General features: G+C 36.5%; 2 protein-coding genes, 1 long non-coding RNA gene and 1 other non-coding gene across 5 annotated transcripts; 2 read left to right on the top strand and 2 right to left on the bottom strand.

Annotated features, from left to right (window-relative positions):
- Positions 1-1,603: 1,603 nt before the first annotated feature.
- Positions 1,604-2,858, top strand: LOC110801572 (major strawberry allergen Fra a 1-3). Its single transcript, XM_022006930.2, has 2 exons — positions 1,604-1,932; positions 2,280-2,858. Exons 1-2 carry the CDS (start codon positions 1,743-1,745, stop codon positions 2,573-2,575), a joined length of 486 nt encoding a protein of 161 aa, XP_021862622.1. The 5' UTR covers positions 1,604-1,742; the 3' UTR covers positions 2,576-2,858.
- A 1,181-nt stretch (positions 2,859-4,039) lies between these two features.
- On the top strand, positions 4,040-8,869 carry LOC110801564 (uncharacterized). 2 transcript variants are annotated; one of them, XM_022006918.2, is made up of 6 exons: positions 4,040-4,344; positions 4,703-5,112; positions 5,749-6,156; positions 6,648-7,196; positions 7,357-7,489; positions 8,645-8,869. In XM_022006918.2, the coding sequence occupies exons 2-5, from the start codon at positions 4,714-4,716 to the stop codon at positions 7,486-7,488; spliced, it is 1,488 nt and encodes a 495-aa protein (XP_021862610.1). In that variant the 5' UTR covers positions 4,040-4,344; positions 4,703-4,713; the 3' UTR covers position 7,489; positions 8,645-8,869. The 2 variants fall into 2 exon arrangements, with proteins under 2 accessions (XP_021862610.1, XP_056687557.1); XM_056831579.1 differs by having other exon boundaries at positions 4,064-4,344; positions 7,357-7,493; positions 8,650-8,869.
- A 1,438-nt stretch (positions 8,870-10,307) lies between these two features.
- TRNAE-CUC (transfer RNA glutamic acid (anticodon CUC)) lies at positions 10,308-10,380 on the bottom strand. The gene has a single exon. It is a non-coding gene; the product is annotated as a tRNA-Glu (tRNA).
- A 4,472-nt stretch (positions 10,381-14,852) lies between these two features.
- LOC110792020 (uncharacterized) lies at positions 14,853-17,315 on the bottom strand. The gene is made up of 3 exons (XR_008923483.1): positions 16,369-17,315; positions 16,218-16,271; positions 14,853-15,146 (listed from the first exon to the last, which is right to left on the bottom strand). It is a non-coding gene; the product is annotated as an uncharacterized lncRNA (long non-coding RNA).
- Positions 17,316-17,585: the final 270 nt, after the last annotated feature.

Genomic DNA, 17,585 nt, shown 5'->3' with positions numbered 1-17,585 from the left:
ACTATTTGGCTGACATACTTGAAGGAATATTAATTTGACCTAATTATATGCGACTAGACTTTAGCCCGTGCGATGCACGATTTCTATTAAATTGTTACGTTAAAATAAAACTCCTACATATATCAATTGATATACTAGTATTTCATATATTAGATTAAATTAATTTTTATTTATTTTGGATTGAATTTGATTTATTTTTTAATTATTATAGTGTTTGATTTTGGATGAAATTGTATATAAGAAATATTAATAATTATTTAATAAAAATATTTACGTGGCACCTAATTATTTATCTACGTGGCATTCGACTTTTTAATTCAAAAATAATTTTGAAGTCTTATTTTTCATTGGCTGAAACCATTAGATTTCCTACGTGGCGCTCTAATATTGGATTAACGTTTGATTTTGGATTGAATTTTATTTTAGATTAGTGTTTGATTTTGGATGAATTCTATTTTAGATTTATTTTTTAATTATTAGAGCGTTTGATTTTGGATGAAATTGTATATATTAGTAATTAATTAATTAATATAAATATCTACGTGACACCTAATTAATTATCTACATGGCACTCGATTTTTTTAATTCAAAAATAAATTAGAAATCTAATTTTTCATTGGCCGAAACCATTAGTAATCCTAGGTGGCTCTCTAATAGTTCAGCAAATGTGCCTCCTTTATATATGTATATTAGATTACATAAAAATTTAAATTTTTTGATATTTTAAAAATATATATTAAGACTAATCCAACATGTTAGACAATAACAAATTGATTTTAACGTAGTATATATTAGTAAAAGAATTTGGTCAAAGTTAATGTACAAAAAGTGCAAAAGTCCAACTGTTGCAAGGATTTGGGAATGGAGGGATTAAGTTTTTAACCAATATTTTAAAAAATGCTACTCCATATTATATAGTATATAGTCCATCCGTCCCTTAATACTTGCTCAACTTTCCTTATAAATTTGTCCTTTAATACTCGTCCCGTTTCTATAAATGACATATATTATCTCTCACTTAATCATGGACCCACATATATTTTATACTTCCTACATAAAACATTAAAATTCAACCCCACCCAACCCGGGCCATCCCCACCCCTTTATTTAACATATTTCCTACTAACTATATTTTAAAAAAAAAATTCCACTATCAACTAGGAGTGTTCAATTTCGGATATCAAATCGAATCCGATCCGAAATTTCGGATACCCGGTCAAATTGGGACGAGTATTAAGGGACGGAGGGAGTATGTAAAATGTTATTACAGCATTCTCGATATATATTTCCAATATATCAAAAAAGTTATAATTGTTATTGGTACATGATTATTGATTAGAGATATTTATAATCAAAGTTAGTTATTAACAAATGTAAATGTAAAACTGTTGTATGCATTTTGAAAGGGATGAAGTATTTCAGTATTTGAGTATTTCATGTGGAATTTCATCAAGTCAGCAAGGGCTGCTCTCTACCATAAAGACTAACATAAAGCATTTGGAAATTTGAATAATGGAATTTTATTTTATTTGAAAAATGGAAATAATTAGGCAGGTTCTTGGCCATTACCAAGTTTTGTTTCTCTTAATTAGTTCAATTCCTCCACCATAAATACCAAACAGATTTAGTGTTAGTTTTGCAATATCCAATTTGCTCATCATATTCACTAGCATTCCAACAAGTTATCTCCCTCACTATTTCATTTGTTCATTAGGAAAAACACAATATATAAATATATAATAATGGGTGTAATTACATACACATTGGCGGACTTCACCAGCACGGTAGCCGCGGCTCGGTTGTTCCAAGCTCTGTCCATTGATACGCATAACTTCTTACCCAAGGTTGTGCCTCAGTTTGTCAAGTCTGTTGAGTTTGTTGAAGGTGACTCCACTACTGTTGGATGTGTCAAACTTATCAACTTCCCTGATGGTTAGTTTCTTAAAACTATTTACTCCCTTCCCTTTTTATACGGAGTATCAATTAAGGTACACGAATCCTATTGGGTTGCCGTCTTTTAGGGCCCACCTAGAAGCCCAACTTACAAGCTTCTCTTTTAACTCAATAATCTCCCTCTTGTACCTGAGTACACTCGTAAGTCGTAACTTGTGATTGAATCTTGTCCAAATAAATCATGCCTTTTAATGGGTTTCTCTAAATACAAAAAAGAAAAAATCAAAGATCATGCAATTTTATTTTATTTTTGTGTGCAAAAAGATCATGCAGTTTTGATGGCTATATATCTTATTGATAATCATGATTGATCAACTATTTTGCAGAGGCTCCTTACAAATATGTGAAAACTAGAGTAGACGAAATTGATTTGAGTAACTTGTACCTCAAGTATACGAGCATTGAAGGAGATATATTTCCTGATACATTAGAGTGCGCGGTGTATGAGAACAAATATGAGGCTTCTGACAGCGGAACACACTACAAGATGGTGGCACACTATCACATGAAAGGAGATAATGTTATGGATGATGAAGATATCCAAAGTGCCAAACAAGGAATTCAGATGATGTTTAAGGCTGTTGAAGACCATCTCATTGCAAATCCTCAACTTTATGCTTGAACTTATTCAATTACGAGTATATCTTTATTGTATCTTTTAATTGCACGTGACAAATTAACGTATGCCACTTAGCATAATAGTATACATTAATTAGTACTCCGTACATATGTACGTGGTGTGTGCGTGTGCATGTATGTTTGTTTAATTACAATTTTTTTGGGTTCGAGAAAAATAATAATATGCTTCATTGGTAAGATGTCGTAGAGTTGTAAGATATGTTAAGTTTCATATACGGTTGAAAAAGTATTAGGTGGCTATTATAAATACTCCTCGTTTTAGCTTGTGGTACTTAATTAATCAAACCAAAACTATCGGTTTAGCTAGTGGTTTGAGCTATGAGAATTACGAATCGGATAAGTTACAATGTTAATTGGATGTCAGTTGTTGTGGTTTAAATCTTTAATTTGGTCACTTGTGTGATTGACATAATTAGGTGCATATATACGTACTTTTGGGAGGTGGATGCTAGGGGTGGACATGCACTGAATTGTACATAAACAATTCAGATTTGGCTTGGTTAAAGTTTGGTTCGAATTTGATTCGTTGATAAACGAGCCGAGTTCGTGCTCGAAAATATAGTTGCACTAGTTAACGCGTCGAACTCAAACTTTACGAATTTCGGCTCGAAAGCTCGCAAACTTTATCAATTATTTTCCAAAATAATCTAATTTTAATATCAATTGACTTTCACATTATTGTTTCATGGAGTGCAAAAATCAACCTCCTTGATTATATTTCCTACTAACTGCGGAGTACTTAATATAGTTGATACGGAGTAATACTCTTTATCTTTTTTAACTTGGTTTTTAACATTTTTACTCTTGAATCTTGGAATCAACATTACTAATTGCACCGCATATGAGATCAATTCAATTACATACCTCCCTGATTATAATTAGGTATAACTGATCTACATTTAAATATTTAACACTATACATTCATAATTTGTTTTTTCTTGGCAAATTTGCTAAAAAAGACATTTTTATAGCCCAAATTTTGTAAAGACCTTATATGATTTCTTTTGTGAAATTACACCTTAATGTAATTTTTTTTGCGAGAAAGTAACTTATGAGTATATAATTTTTTTTGTCAAATCACACCTTAATGTAATTTTTTTTTGCGAAAGACAGCCACAAGGAAATTTCCGGCATTGACTGAGCTTTTCCGGCCATTGACTTGCACGTGAGAAGCACGTGTGACTTTATTTGCTAACCACACCCAATTTTCCTCCACAATTCTAAGCTTTAGTTGAAAAAAAAAAATCAAGTTTGAAAATTCAAGACTCGGGAAAAATCAGTGTCTTTAGCCAACTGAAACCCCACGTGCTGCTCATGTGCAAGTCAATGGCCGAAAAAGCTCAGTTAATGGCGGAAATTTCCCTTGACTTGGCTTTCGCATAAAAAATTACGTGATTTTACGAAAAACATTATATAATTGAGTTATGAAAGATCTTTTTAACATATTTGTCTTTTTTTCTTTATATAAAAAAATCTAAAGTAGTTCAGGTCAATCTATTATCGAGCCAATTTGAGCCGAACTGAAGCACGAATCTGAACTGCGAATCTAGCAATCAAGCCGAATAATTTTGTATCTCCCTCAAACTCCAGATTTGTGCTCTGCATGACTGCATCTCCTTCCTCCTCCTCTTAAAACCCTAACAACGAAAGCAGCGTCTTTTAGTTGTAGTTGCAGTTGTATCTATAGTCGCCGCCGCTTCTGCCTCTGCCAACCACCTCTCCCTGTCTGCTGCCCTGCTGCTGCCATTCTCGGTAATTATGTACAAGTATTTTGTATCGATTTTTCTGTTGATTTATTTGTATTTTTATTGATTCATAGGTGTAATCTAAATTGTTAAGTATATTGTGTTGGGCTTGTTTTGGTGTTGTGAAATTCGTATTATACTTCTTTGGATATGTTTCGATTTTTCTCATATTGTTAAATATATTCTTTTGGGTTTATTTTGGTGTTTTTCATGAGAAATTTCTACTTGAAATTCGTATAATACTTTTTCATATGATTCAATTTTTCTGACAATCATCCTTAGTCGAACATAGTGATTGCCCTGCCTCACGGACGGGCCTGGTTTGAGCTACTTATTCACTTAATTATTGAATTGTTTGTGGATAGGGTTTTAGAAAATGGGGAAGAAGAAGTTCATTGATAAGAAAAAATCAGCAACCTTCCAACTTCTTGCACGGGATACTTCTGATCCTGTGTATATCGAAGAGCCGGAAAATGACCGGGTTTTCGTTCGTGTTGATAATAATAGGGTTTCTGTAAATGGGATAGAAGAGGACCATGATGAAGGTGGTTACTCAAACGACCTTGAGTCTGCTGATGATGGTGGGGGTTATGAGGGGTTTAGGGTTCCAGCTCCCTTACCAGACAATGTAAGGAGGGAGATATTGGAGCTTGGATTTCCTGACGATGGTTATAATTATCTAACTCATTTGAGGGAGATTCGAAATACTGGTGGCGGCTCTACTTATTTTCAAAATCCGAAGGCTGAGCTTCACCAACTTCCTCATGATGTCAAGGTAAATTTTTCTTATGTACTTTTGCAATGTGCTTGAAACTACTCCCTTGGTCCGGAAATAATAACGACTTCATTTACGTTTTTTAGGAAGTTTGGATTTTATTTCTTAAAATTGGTATGTTTTGTAATTGGATTCGCTTAACCCTAATGAGTGAAGGAGAGAATGTGGCCAATGTGGGAATAATTCAATTGTTATGATGGCTTTCATTGGGAAGTAGTGTCATCTTTATTTATGAGGTTTTAGAACAATACAATAATTACTTCGGTTGATTTTGAAATTCTTTTGTTAAATTTTACAGTACTAAGTATCTGTTACTCCTTTCGTTCTAAGTATGATAGTTGTGTACTTGTCATAACCAATTTTTTGTGCCATTGAATTTGTAATTTTGTTTACTTATGAGTTAACCTGGAAATCCTTAATTTGTTCAGTCCCATTAATTTTATCATTTAAAATACTGTGAACCTAGAAATCATTAATTTTTACTATTTGTAAACGACTACGGAGTACTATTTTGGAACAGAGGGAGTAGTCATTTTCTTTTTCTGTCACGGCCTAAGTTTTTAACTTTTTTGAGCTTGCGACTGGTGAACACTCTTGGTCAAGGACTAATTTAGTAAGTAATTACTATGACTTCAGGCATATGACGCTTCAAGAGTGCGGATAAAGGAAGCAAGTGAAGATACAAGTCCTAAAACATTGTACAACGTCGCAGAGAAAACAGTGACAGTGAGAGTTCAGAAAGCAGTAGATCCTGAAATTGCTGCGTTACTTGAAGATGATGAGTCAGATTTTGGTTCTGACATTGATGATTTGGAGGAGGATTTTGTTGTTCAGGCAAATCATACAGAGGAATCTGGAGATGTATATGAAGAGACCAGTTTGTCTTTGGTTAATAATCTCCAAGAAGAGGTGCTTAATGAATCTGATACTTTCATCTCATGTGACATTCAAACTGTAGTAGCCAGTAATTCCACGACGGAAGTGGTTCAAAGTGTTAATGAAAAGCCTAGACCTCAACGTTTAGTTGACCAACAGTTTGACCTGGTAAGATTATCTCTCTTGAGCTAGTGCTCTTATATGTTTAGCTCTTAGGTTCTGTTTGGTAGGACGTAAAACATTTTCATTGTAAAATGATTTTCCATGGAAAACATTTTTCAAGGGAAAACATAATCCAAACTAGTTTTCCTTTGTTTTGTACCTTAAAGAAAAATGAGAGAAGATGGTGAAGATTGAGGGGAAGAAAGGAGAGGGAGGTAAGGAGGAAAGAAGGAAAAGTGGTTTCCCTCCCTTTCAAATGGAAAAGGGTTTTCCACCTTTGAGGGAGTCATGGAAAATTGTTTTCCATCCTTTACCCAACCAAACAACGTAAAATGATTGAAAAGGGGAAAATCGTTTTCCATGAAAACGTTATACGCCCTACCAAACGGAGCCTTAGTGTTACACAAAGCATTGAATTTGACAGACAGCGAGCCTTTCTATTTTTTACATGTAATATATCTTACTAACACTTAAGATTCTTTGTGACTTTTTTGCAGCTTGAAAGTCAAGAGTATGGGTCAGATAGTGATGATGATTATGATAATTATGTAGCTGAACAAGAAATATCGCTTGCAGAAAAGCTCAAAAGTGTTCTCAAGGATCACGAGGTAGATGATTTAGAGTTTAATGAAAATTACAAAGCACCAGCTGAAATACTTCGCCGTTGTGCTGAATATGCTGAGAAATATGAGAATGAGGATGGGGATGAAAAAGTAGTTGTAATTGTGGAAGAAAGTAGTGATGAATCTGAACAATGGGATTGTGAGACCTTTGTCTCTACATACTCAAACCTTGACAATCACCCTGGCAGAATTGGAGCTCCAGGACGTATTAGAGAGAAAATATTGGCAGAGACAATCAATGGGGTGCTGAAAAGTGGCTCAGACAAGATTATTTCCCTTGGAGGAAAGGCAAGGCTTCCTGTGGATTACTTGCCTCATGGAAAGAAGGAACACAAAGAGACGGCGAAAGTAGTTGCCAAAACAGAACTGCCAAAAAGAAAACCACATGGTCAGGAGACCAAGGAAGAGAAAAAAGAAAGAAAGGTATTCCTCCATTTTGTAGAAAATGTATTCATATGAAATTCCATGTTAGAACTAAGTAAATTTGATTATTAAGGATTCTTGTCCTAACAGTTTTGAGGTGTTAGCTTGTACGCATCAAGTTTGTACTTAAGAGGGTTAAACTAATAATGTTTATGAATAGGCTGCTGTAAAAGAGGAAAGGCGAGAGGCCAGGCGTTTGAAGAAAGATTTGAAGGAACTGTACCGCGATGAAGCCAAACTAGCTCAGAAAGTTGCTGCTATTACCGGACCGTCATCCATTCATCTTGGATAAGGTACATCTGCAAAAGCCCCACACTGGCTCTGATTACCACTCCTTGCCCCTATCTCTTTTTTTTTTGTGTTTTGGCAATTAAGCATGAGATTTATTACCAAGGAATCAAGGATAAGAAACAAACTGTACATCAAAAGCACCAAAACACAAAAAAAGCTTCAAGTTAATACCTCCCCACCTTCTAGGAAGGTTTGAAGGCAAACTATCATAAGCAACTATACAAGACACACAGCTGCCTCTCTACACCTCTCCTACAAGAAATCTCTCAATTTATCATTGCACCTACAAACTACAATAAAGATAATGCTATTTACCTCGGATTCAGTTCCTTCACAATCTCCATTAAAAAAATTCTCATTTCGTTGCATCCAAATGGCAAAGACAGCCTCAACAAAACACATGCCATGTAGCTTCTGTCTACTCTGTTTCCTTCGGGAAGCTCTAGCAGCGTGAAGAATCTCAGTCTCAAAAGGAACGCAGCCTCTCTGAATCTCGACCTTTTGCAAAAACTGATGTCCAGACTCCTTGCCTCTATCATTTACTTTATTTTCATAATCATCTTCAAACACTCCTAACAGAAAAGGCATGATCTTGCCTTTAGGTTGTAGAGAATTAATGGTTTTTTTGGTACTCACCACCCAGTCCCGAAATAAGTCACATAACTTCTTATACCATCGCTTAAAATAAGTAATGGATTATTCGAGAGTGGATGGAGATGACTTTAGTGAAACCTTGTGAATCTTTTAATTACATGGGAATACGATATGATTTATGGACAAAGGTAGTATTAATTTTAAGGAACTTCAGTTAGTAGCTTTAATGCACTTGCCCGGTGTCCCAAGAATGATGAGAAACACAAGAGGGAATTTGTACTTGGGGTTAACCGTTAGGTCGTTAACCAGACCACATTCGGGTTTTCTGATTTATTGGAATCGATTGTGAACTTCTCCTATAGCATATAACATTTTGACGTTATGTTTCCTCTGTTTAACATGTTGGTATTGTTCTCTTGACAAATTTGTTTAATTTCCTTTTTTTATGTTAAACAATGTTCCATAATCAGTCTAACATCTACTTTGCACATTTCTCTGCCTTGTTTTTTTTGATGGCACTGATTCATGGAGTAATCTAATGGTGGCTGTAATTCAATTGTCAGGTAACTAGATGTCCTTGTTCAAAATGTTTCCTTGCGTACTCAAATGAATGCGTGGAAGAGCATCACGCACATCTTGGTGATATTTATTGGAGAAGAGAAACGAAAATGTATCTGGTTTGCCTCACCGTTTTTGTTAATCTAGGTTAGGTACTTTAGATTTGCGAGATGTTGTATATGAATATTTTGCTTTCACACCCCTCAATGAGAATGTATTGAGTTTGTTTATATACGTTGTTAAGCTGAATCGTGCAGATAGCCAGATGGTTGAGGAATTTAGCTGTTTGCCGAAGATAAGAAGTTGCTGCTGGGAGAAGCTGATTTCTGAATCAAATTATGTGCTCATTGTGCTTAACTAGACCTACCAAAAGCACCTGACCTGACCTAGAATTGCATGACAGAAACCAGAATTGTTCCTGAAATCAGGTTTTACAGAAATTGACACTACCTGACCTTAAAATCAACATATTCAAACCCTGAGTTGTATAATAAATTGACTAGATCATCTGCATAAGACCTGACTTAATTCTTAACTGAAGTACTGTCTCTAAGTGAATATGACCCTAACTGAACGTGGTCTAGGCGATAAATTAGGACTATGGCAACATCTGATTTACATATGTGATGAGTATATATTACTGAGTAGCTAGAGCCTAGAGCTACGTAACCTCAAAATCGGTAGAATCTGTATAACAATACAAAAGGAATTGACCAGGCTAGGTTACAAAGACTCATACAAAAACAAGATTTAGTAGGTTATGTGGGTGTCTCTTTTTAGTTGTGGTTGTTCACCTTAGATTAATGGAGGCCGGCTTAGTTGGGAACTTTAGAATGTGGAATGGGACCTGCATCACCTCCATCATAGTAAGGAACTGGATTCCAATACCCATAATCTTCTTCTCCCGCATATCTCTCAGGTCGTGGCTGCAGGCGTTGATGTTGGACGCTCTCCTTTGTTTGTTCTTCTACTTCTCCTTGGGATGAAGGTGAAGAAACTAGCCTGAATACCATGCTTGGTGAGGTTGGAGGCAGTGGGAGTGACTCGGATGGCAGTATAATGGTATTATGCATGCACATAATCAACACAATTACGCATGAAATTTGCATTGGTGACCTAATTCTCTTTCGTTGTTAAGGTGAGGATCGTAAAGGGGCAGCTGATTTTCTTTCGTGTAGTTCTCAGGTGCGATTTGCATGGTAGGTTAAGCTTTAAATAAGTATGAATTAAGGGAGATTAAAGGATCTAGTTGGACACAAAGAGAGGAGATTGAAGAGGTGTTTGAAATGTTTGAAATTGATCTTCTTATCATCATACAAGCGGGTGAAATGTTCATGGTTCTTGCATGTAAGAGGAGATAAGGAAGAAAGAGAGTAAGCAATAGGAGTGTTTTTCTAGTGTGGTTGAAGGATAAGCTGGCAACAACGCGCAAAAATGTTGCTCCCTCTGCTTCATTATATTACATGACATCTACAATTTGTTAGGTTGAATTTGACCATAGTGATAGATGCTTATTTACGGTTTGTTTTGTTCACCTTTAAAATAAATTTAATAAGTTCTTATAATTTCAGAAAAAATAAATAAAAATCAGGTGAATAAAACGCACGAGTAAATTACTTTTAAAATAAAATACAGAGTACCTATCTCAATAAAAACAGGAAAAAAAAGTTCCGTTGCCGGGACTTGAACCCGGGTCTCTCGGGTGAGAGCCGAGTATCCTGACCAACTAGACTACAACGGAATTGTTGTTTATGATATCGGATAATAAAAATATTTGTATTTGTCTAATGCGATGATGCACATGTAAACTAGACAATGCGCTTTATGTTTTTATTAAAGTAGACCAATTTGTCTACTGAGATGATGCACATGTAAACTAAACCAATTCGCTTTCTTAAAGTGGTCGTATTTTATTAAAACTAGTTTTTTGGCCCGTTCGATTAACGGGCTATTTATAGGAAACATGAGAGTATTATACATGGGCATGCAGAACATGTTCCACCAACACTAACATGTTTACAGCAAAAATTGGAACTCCTTAAGCCTCAAGGTTAAATTCCACTAATACAGAGTAGTCTTTGTAGTTTATACACGTTACTTGCCAAAGCTAAACAATGTAAATATGTAGTAGCATATATAAGTACATATATTATACATTGTGAGGACTTTGTAGTAGCTATAAGATTTGATGCAAATGGTGAACAAAGAGAATGACACATGGCAATATTGTATACAATGACACGTGGCAATATTATGTACATGATTTAGGTTTTTAAATACTAGGTATAGATTTGCACATTTCCTTTTATTGTTTTATTTCATTTTTTGGTGCAAATACGTAACAAATACTATACGAATTATAACTGGGGAATGGGGATTCAAATCTGAGACTATCGTACACAAACTCTCAATTGACTCATGTACTGACCCATGTTCATCCTTACATATAGGCGTACTGAAATCATATCCACGTTCTAGAGAGAGAGTCTAGATAAAGAAGCAAATTTGTATTTCCCCGCAACGTTCTATGGCAGGGGAGATTGATCTCCTCCATAAAGCACCGGATGATACATGTATGGTAGATGTTCCCATCAGCGAAGAACCCAGTAATGGTACACAGGACAAATCAACCACGAGACAGATTCAATCATTTAGGGAAGCGCGCGGTGGCATCCTCGTTACAATGGTTTGTAGAGGCAAAAAAGATTATCACAACTTCAATTGAATGGGAGGAACGAGAGGAATTACCACCAGAAGGAGATTTGGCGGTGCAATTTAACAAGATCGCTTTGGATAGATTGAGATCTCCATGGAAACTAACACTGGTGGGAAAGTGATTGGGCATTAACATCAAACCGAATTTCATGGAAATTAGAGTACGGGCGATGTGGAGGACTAATGGAGCTTTGTAAGTTATAGATATTGGTAAGAACGTCTACTTATTCCGATTCACACAGTCTGATGATTATGAGAAGGCCTTGTTTGGAGGTCCTTGGTTCATACTGGATCATTATTTGATGCTAACACCATGGAAGCCCCACTTCCGTCATTCGATCAATAGCTTTGATAATATGTCATTTTGGGTTAGAATTGATGAATTACCAGTAGAGAACTATGATAAGGAAGCACTCTTTGAAATCTCCAGGGTTATCGGAAAACCGATTCGGGTGGATTACGCGACGGACAAGCTCGCCATGGGCAAGGTTTGCTAGGGTTTGTGTTGACGTTGACTTGACCAAACCTTTGGTGACACGTGAAGTGTGTGGGCAGGTGGACATTGGCAGGCAATTTTGTACGAAAATGTATCAACACTTTCTTTTAATTGTGGTAAAATAGGCCACGTCAAACAAGCATGCACGATTCCGGAGGCAAGTCCGGATGCCAAAAATTAAAACCACGGTGAAATGGATATTGAAAGAAGGGATATGAATATTGGGCCGCAGGTGGAACAGGCCCACACTCAGAAGGCCCAAGATAATACGCAACCAGATGACAGGCATAAAGAAAAGGAGATACGGGCCGTGGACAACAATTCAAAACAAAAGGAATAATAAGCCCAATCGAGGTAAGCAGAAGGAGGAAAATGCACGAATAAATGAATACAGAAAGGGTGGTTCTAGTAGGGTGATGAATACAAAAAATAATCAAAGCTCAGTGGTTAATAAGAATACCCATGGTCATTTGGAGGACCAATGGCGAGCTAGAGTTATACCGGCAAAATCTTTTCCCAAAAATCTCCATAATGATGAAAATTTAAATGTCATGGGAGAAAGCAAGGAAGCAAGGGGGATTGCAGAAGGCGCCGCCCACTTGTCAAATACCTTTCAACACTTGGCAAAAGATGGTGATTCAGCTACTACCTTTTGCCAAAGCCAAGTTAATTTAAAATCTAAGGTAAACCAAGTTAACACGGTTCACAACTCTTTAAACTCTTCTGGTAACTTTTCACCTTCCACAACTCTTCTCCAACAAGAGTCTTCAATCTTCAAAAACTGACAATGAGCAACAAGTCTCAACCGCCGAGTTCATGCATGTCGAACCCTCAGTCTCAAAAATCATATCAGCGGAGGGGGAGACACAATTGGGTTCAGAGAGGACCAAGGTTCAACAGAAACAGGGAGGCACCGCAGTCAACGACGGAGCTGCAACAAGTGCAATGTTCATTGGGGCACCCACAGACACTTCAGCTGTTTCCGGAGGAATCAGGGATGCTTGCATGTACGACGGAGAGGCGACCAAGGATGATGGAGGCGGATCTTCAACAACCGTTTCCAAACACACTGTTGACTCAAGGGAAGGTGATCGATCCTTGTCGAAGTCCAGCTTTGAGGCCGAGGTTGGAGATGTTACCACCGGAAATGTTACACTTACCACCGGAAATGTTACACTTACCACTAATTTACAGGAGCATCGCCGGATTTCAACCCGATCAACATGCGCCCCCACCTAGTTCCCCGAGTTCCAAGCGAGGTAGGATTCAACCCTTACAATTAGAAACACAAGGACAAGACATGGGTCAGGAATTTTTCCATACAGTAACTTACGTAACTCAGAAGGAAGTGGTAGGAGTGCAAGTGCAGGGAAGATATTACCATAAATTACTCGACCCGATGAGGATATTCACTTATGTAACTCCGATTCAATTGGAGGACCTCGAAATGATGGGAGTATCGGAATATTGGCGGGACTAGGAGGAGTACTTTCGTCCTTCGGCACCGGGATCGGGGGAAATCTCTAGTGTTTGGCTACAGCGTTCGCTTCCAAGTCTAAACATGAAGATTTGTGTATGGAATGTAAGGGGGGGGGGTGTCGCGTGATGACTTCCTTCCTCGTGAATGGGCAATAATTGACGACCAACATCCGTCGATTCTTATTCTCTTGGAGACAAAAAGTGACGACCAACGTGTCAGAGAAGCTTCTGATATTATAAATGTGCCTCAAAATAACATTTATAAGATGCTCTGGTCCTTGGGTATCCATCCTAAATGGAAATTTTTCTTGTGGAAACTTCTGCATAATGACCTGACAACCAAGGTCAATCTTGGGAGGAAAGGTATCCATGTCTCAATCTTCTGTGATGTTTATGGTTGTGACGAAGAAGACATTCAACATCTCTTCCGGTTTTGTAACTTTGCACAACAGGTTTGGAGGAGTGGATCTCTAGCTATCCACTCAAAATTTAACGAAACTATGTCCTTTTCGAAATGGTTTATCTTTTATATCCAAAATTTTCAACGCCAGGATGGGAACACCAGCCTGAGAATAGTATACTTTATTAGTACACTTTGGGGCCTGTGATGGACTAGGAATAATTAGGTGTTCAGATGAGAGATTCCGACAATTGCAACTGCTCAAGCGCTTATCAATAAGGGGATGGGTGAACATGGTTTCTTCTACATCAAAACCACCCTTATCTAGGGTTTTTACATCCTCCAGAGAATACATTAGGTTTTTCACCGGGTTTTTTCAGGGCTATCATCTCGGGTGTGGAAGACCAGGGTGCTCTAGCTATAATCTTGGTGGATGCTTTGTGGCATAAGATTACTAGGAATGTCGGAATGGGTTGGGTTCTAGATGGTCAATATCTGCAGGAGGGAAGAATACTGGGAGGAGCGCAACCAGACACTTCTCATTCGACTTTGCAATCAGAGGCTAAAGCTTGTCTTCTAGGTTTATGTTGGGCGTCTCAGTCTTCTTCAACAAGAGTTACAATTTTAACTGATTTACATCGGTTAGTTGAACTATTAAGAGGGGATGTGAGGTTAGATGTGCAAATCATGTGGACAGTTGCGGAAATCAAGAAAGTGGGAAAACCTTTTCTTGGTGTTGTGTCAACAAGGTTGATCGTCAACAAGTGCAACAGGCTCATGAGCTGGCAACTGCAGCGTCTAATTCTCTTTCGTATTTTAATAATTTTACTTAGTTTGTTTAGCTTGTTCTTTAAGCATATGTCCAAAAAAAAAGAAAACACAATTGAAATTATGACATGTGTACAAGACCTTTTGGAAATTCAATGAAAATGATTTATCACTAGTCTCAAGCCCGTGCGATGCACGGAACTTCCTGTTGTTTTATAGTTTGAATAACAAAAACTATTAAATTATACCTTTGAATTGCTAAAGATGATACTAAATTTATCACTAAAAGTTTGTGCATTTGACGGCGGGTGACGAAAATTTAAAAAATTAAACTCATAGATAGGGAGTGGTTTTTTAAAAAAAATTCATTTTATTGAATAATAATTTGTATAATTTACAGGAGTTTTTATTATGTCTAATAGTTACATGGAAACCAAATCCTTTGTATCATACATAAATAAGTTTTTGAATTACTTTTTTTTGAAATTATACCAAACCTATAGATAAAACTAAACAGATTAGTTACAATCTATAAAGTAATATGTCCAATGTGTTTACAACACTTAATATAAGAAACAAAAGCATTTTATCCTTGTGTTGTTGATGTCCTGCATTCCACACCCACGAGCCTTATTCTTTTCCTTTTAATCTGCAAAAAAGTGATATTAGTTTTCCATTTCATACATATATTATTTTTATTTTGTATTTTGTTATATATAGCTTACTTTTCTTGTTTGATCTTTTTAGGTCCTTGGCGTGCTGATATTAATGTAGTGGCTTCTAATTTTGTTGTGGTCACCAATAAGTTTAAAATAAAAACCCAAGTTTTATACATCTTCAAAACCAAATATGTACTCAAACCTATTGCTTAAATCCAATGTACCACGCTTCTCATGTAGTTTCTCATGTGTCCATGGGGTGGGTGTCCTTACTATTTGCATTTGCGGTGTCAAATTTACGGTTGAGGATAAAGCTCCCCTGGAATGAGTTTCTGGCAGTGGAAGGCTGTGAGAGTGTGAGAGTGTGAGAGAACTGTGTTTCCTTTTATTTTCTTTTGTTTTCCTTTTGCCTCTGTGATCTGAGTTTAGTTTTTGATCAAACAGTTGTGGGTTGGGATCTCAGTTTTCAAATCAAGATTCTTACCTCATCAATTCCAACCATTGATTTCCTGAAAGTAATATTGTGTTCTACACATTTATCAGTTTTCTTAGAATCGTTGATTGATTGGACTTTTAGTTTGAGTTGGATTACTTTATTTTAAATTTTCTTAAAACAAATAGTAGATTGACCTTCTCGGATATGATAGGAAGGGGATGATAGTTACATGGTTTTTCAAACAATAGGAAATGTTTATCTTGTCGTTGCATGCCACTGCAAATTTGTATTTCCAGGTAAAAAGGGCTGTGATGTAGGAATTGGAAAATTACAAACTTATAAGCTACATACTTCGTATAATACTTTTTTAGCTCAAGGAGATCAGCCTATCCTCCCAAAAATATTGTCAGTTGTGCACAGGTCTTTTACTTCCAACCAAAAGGCAGACATGGAGGAGGGGTAGGGGGGTTTGAATTGATGGTTGCTCTACTGTTAATTTTCATACTTTTCACTGGAATCAGATCTTTTACTTCCACCCAAAAGCCAGACATGGAGGAGGGGTGGGGGATACCCATGTAGAATAAAAAAAACGCAGATAATCCATCAAAAAAAATCAAAACATTACCTGAAAATGCTGCAACCCAGATCAATTGCAAGCTATATCGAATTCCCAGAACACCTGACAAAACACAGAATCACTTGTTTCAGGTCGCCACACCACTTACAGAAGATCAATAAAACATCGACAAAAACCTTAGAAGAATAATTCAGATTACACGCATTTGACGATTACTCAAGAACAACAAAACCCAATTGAGTACCACCATAATCATAAAGATCACAGAAGAAAGGCACAGCAGCCTAAGTCAGGGATATAGGTGAGTACACATTGACATCTTGAGATGCAAATGAGCAGGGAAGCACAGTTTCTACTTATGGTAGTGTTTAGTTTTTTCGTTGCAAAATAAAATTGACGGGCATTCAGACACTACATTAGTGGTAGCCTATTATATTGTTTATAGGGACATGAGTTGATTAGTGTATGAATAGAAGATCCAGGAAGCAGATGATTAGTTCTTGTCATGTTAATACTTTTAATCTATTAAAAAGCAAGGGAGTCAAGTTCTCAAAACTTATAATATCACAGTTTAAGTCTTTCTAATGACAACTTTAGAATAAGTAATTTGTAAGTATCAAAGGTTAAGTGTTTCTAAGTATTCACATCACGGAACCTGTAGGGATTTATAAACACAAAATTCAAAGCAATACCTAACATTTCTATATCAAATTTCTACATAAAATTGTTTTTAAAAAATCAATGAAAACAGTAAGACACTTACCAAATAAAAGGAAAACAATGACATACCGAAACCTTGTCATTATCCCAAACTCTTTAAAAAAAAAAACACTACCTCAATGTAGCTGACAAGCTAAATCGCACTCCTATCAAAGATAAACCTAACGTTCACCAACTAAAAATATAGCAAGGGAAGCAGGGATCGTATCCACAGGGAAACAATGTTCTTTCTACTATTAATTAACTAATCTAGACTACTGGTAACAAAGAATTGGATTGGTTTGTATATTAAGCTAAGGCAAATAATCAAACTGGAATATAACAATATTAAGGGAATCTAGGGCAGCGGTTCACCACAAATGCAGACCGGGATTGGACAACGGACAATAACAATTACGGTTTTTTCATGAAATGCCCCCGAGGTTTAAAGAAATTCACCAAATACCCCTGCACTTTTCATAATACACCAAATACCCCTAATTCAAAACTTAATACACCAAATACCCTTGATGACGTCATCAACTCCTAATTAACCCAATTAACATATAATTAACCCGTTAAGCTCCAATTAGCACATGTCTTTTTCCTTTTTCTCTTCCTATTCTCTTTTCTTTCTTTCCTACTTGCTTCTTCCACCTCTGTATCTTCTCTCTCCTTCCCACATTACCACCAATCCACCATAGAAACCACCCGACA

This window comes from Spinacia oleracea, chromosome 6 (genome assembly GCF_020520425.1).
Source record: "Spinacia oleracea cultivar Varoflay chromosome 6, BTI_SOV_V1, whole genome shotgun sequence".
In the NCBI taxonomy this organism is placed as follows: domain Eukaryota; kingdom Viridiplantae; phylum Streptophyta; class Magnoliopsida; order Caryophyllales; family Amaranthaceae; genus Spinacia; species Spinacia oleracea.
This window is presented reverse-complemented; position numbering and strand designations above follow the sequence as displayed.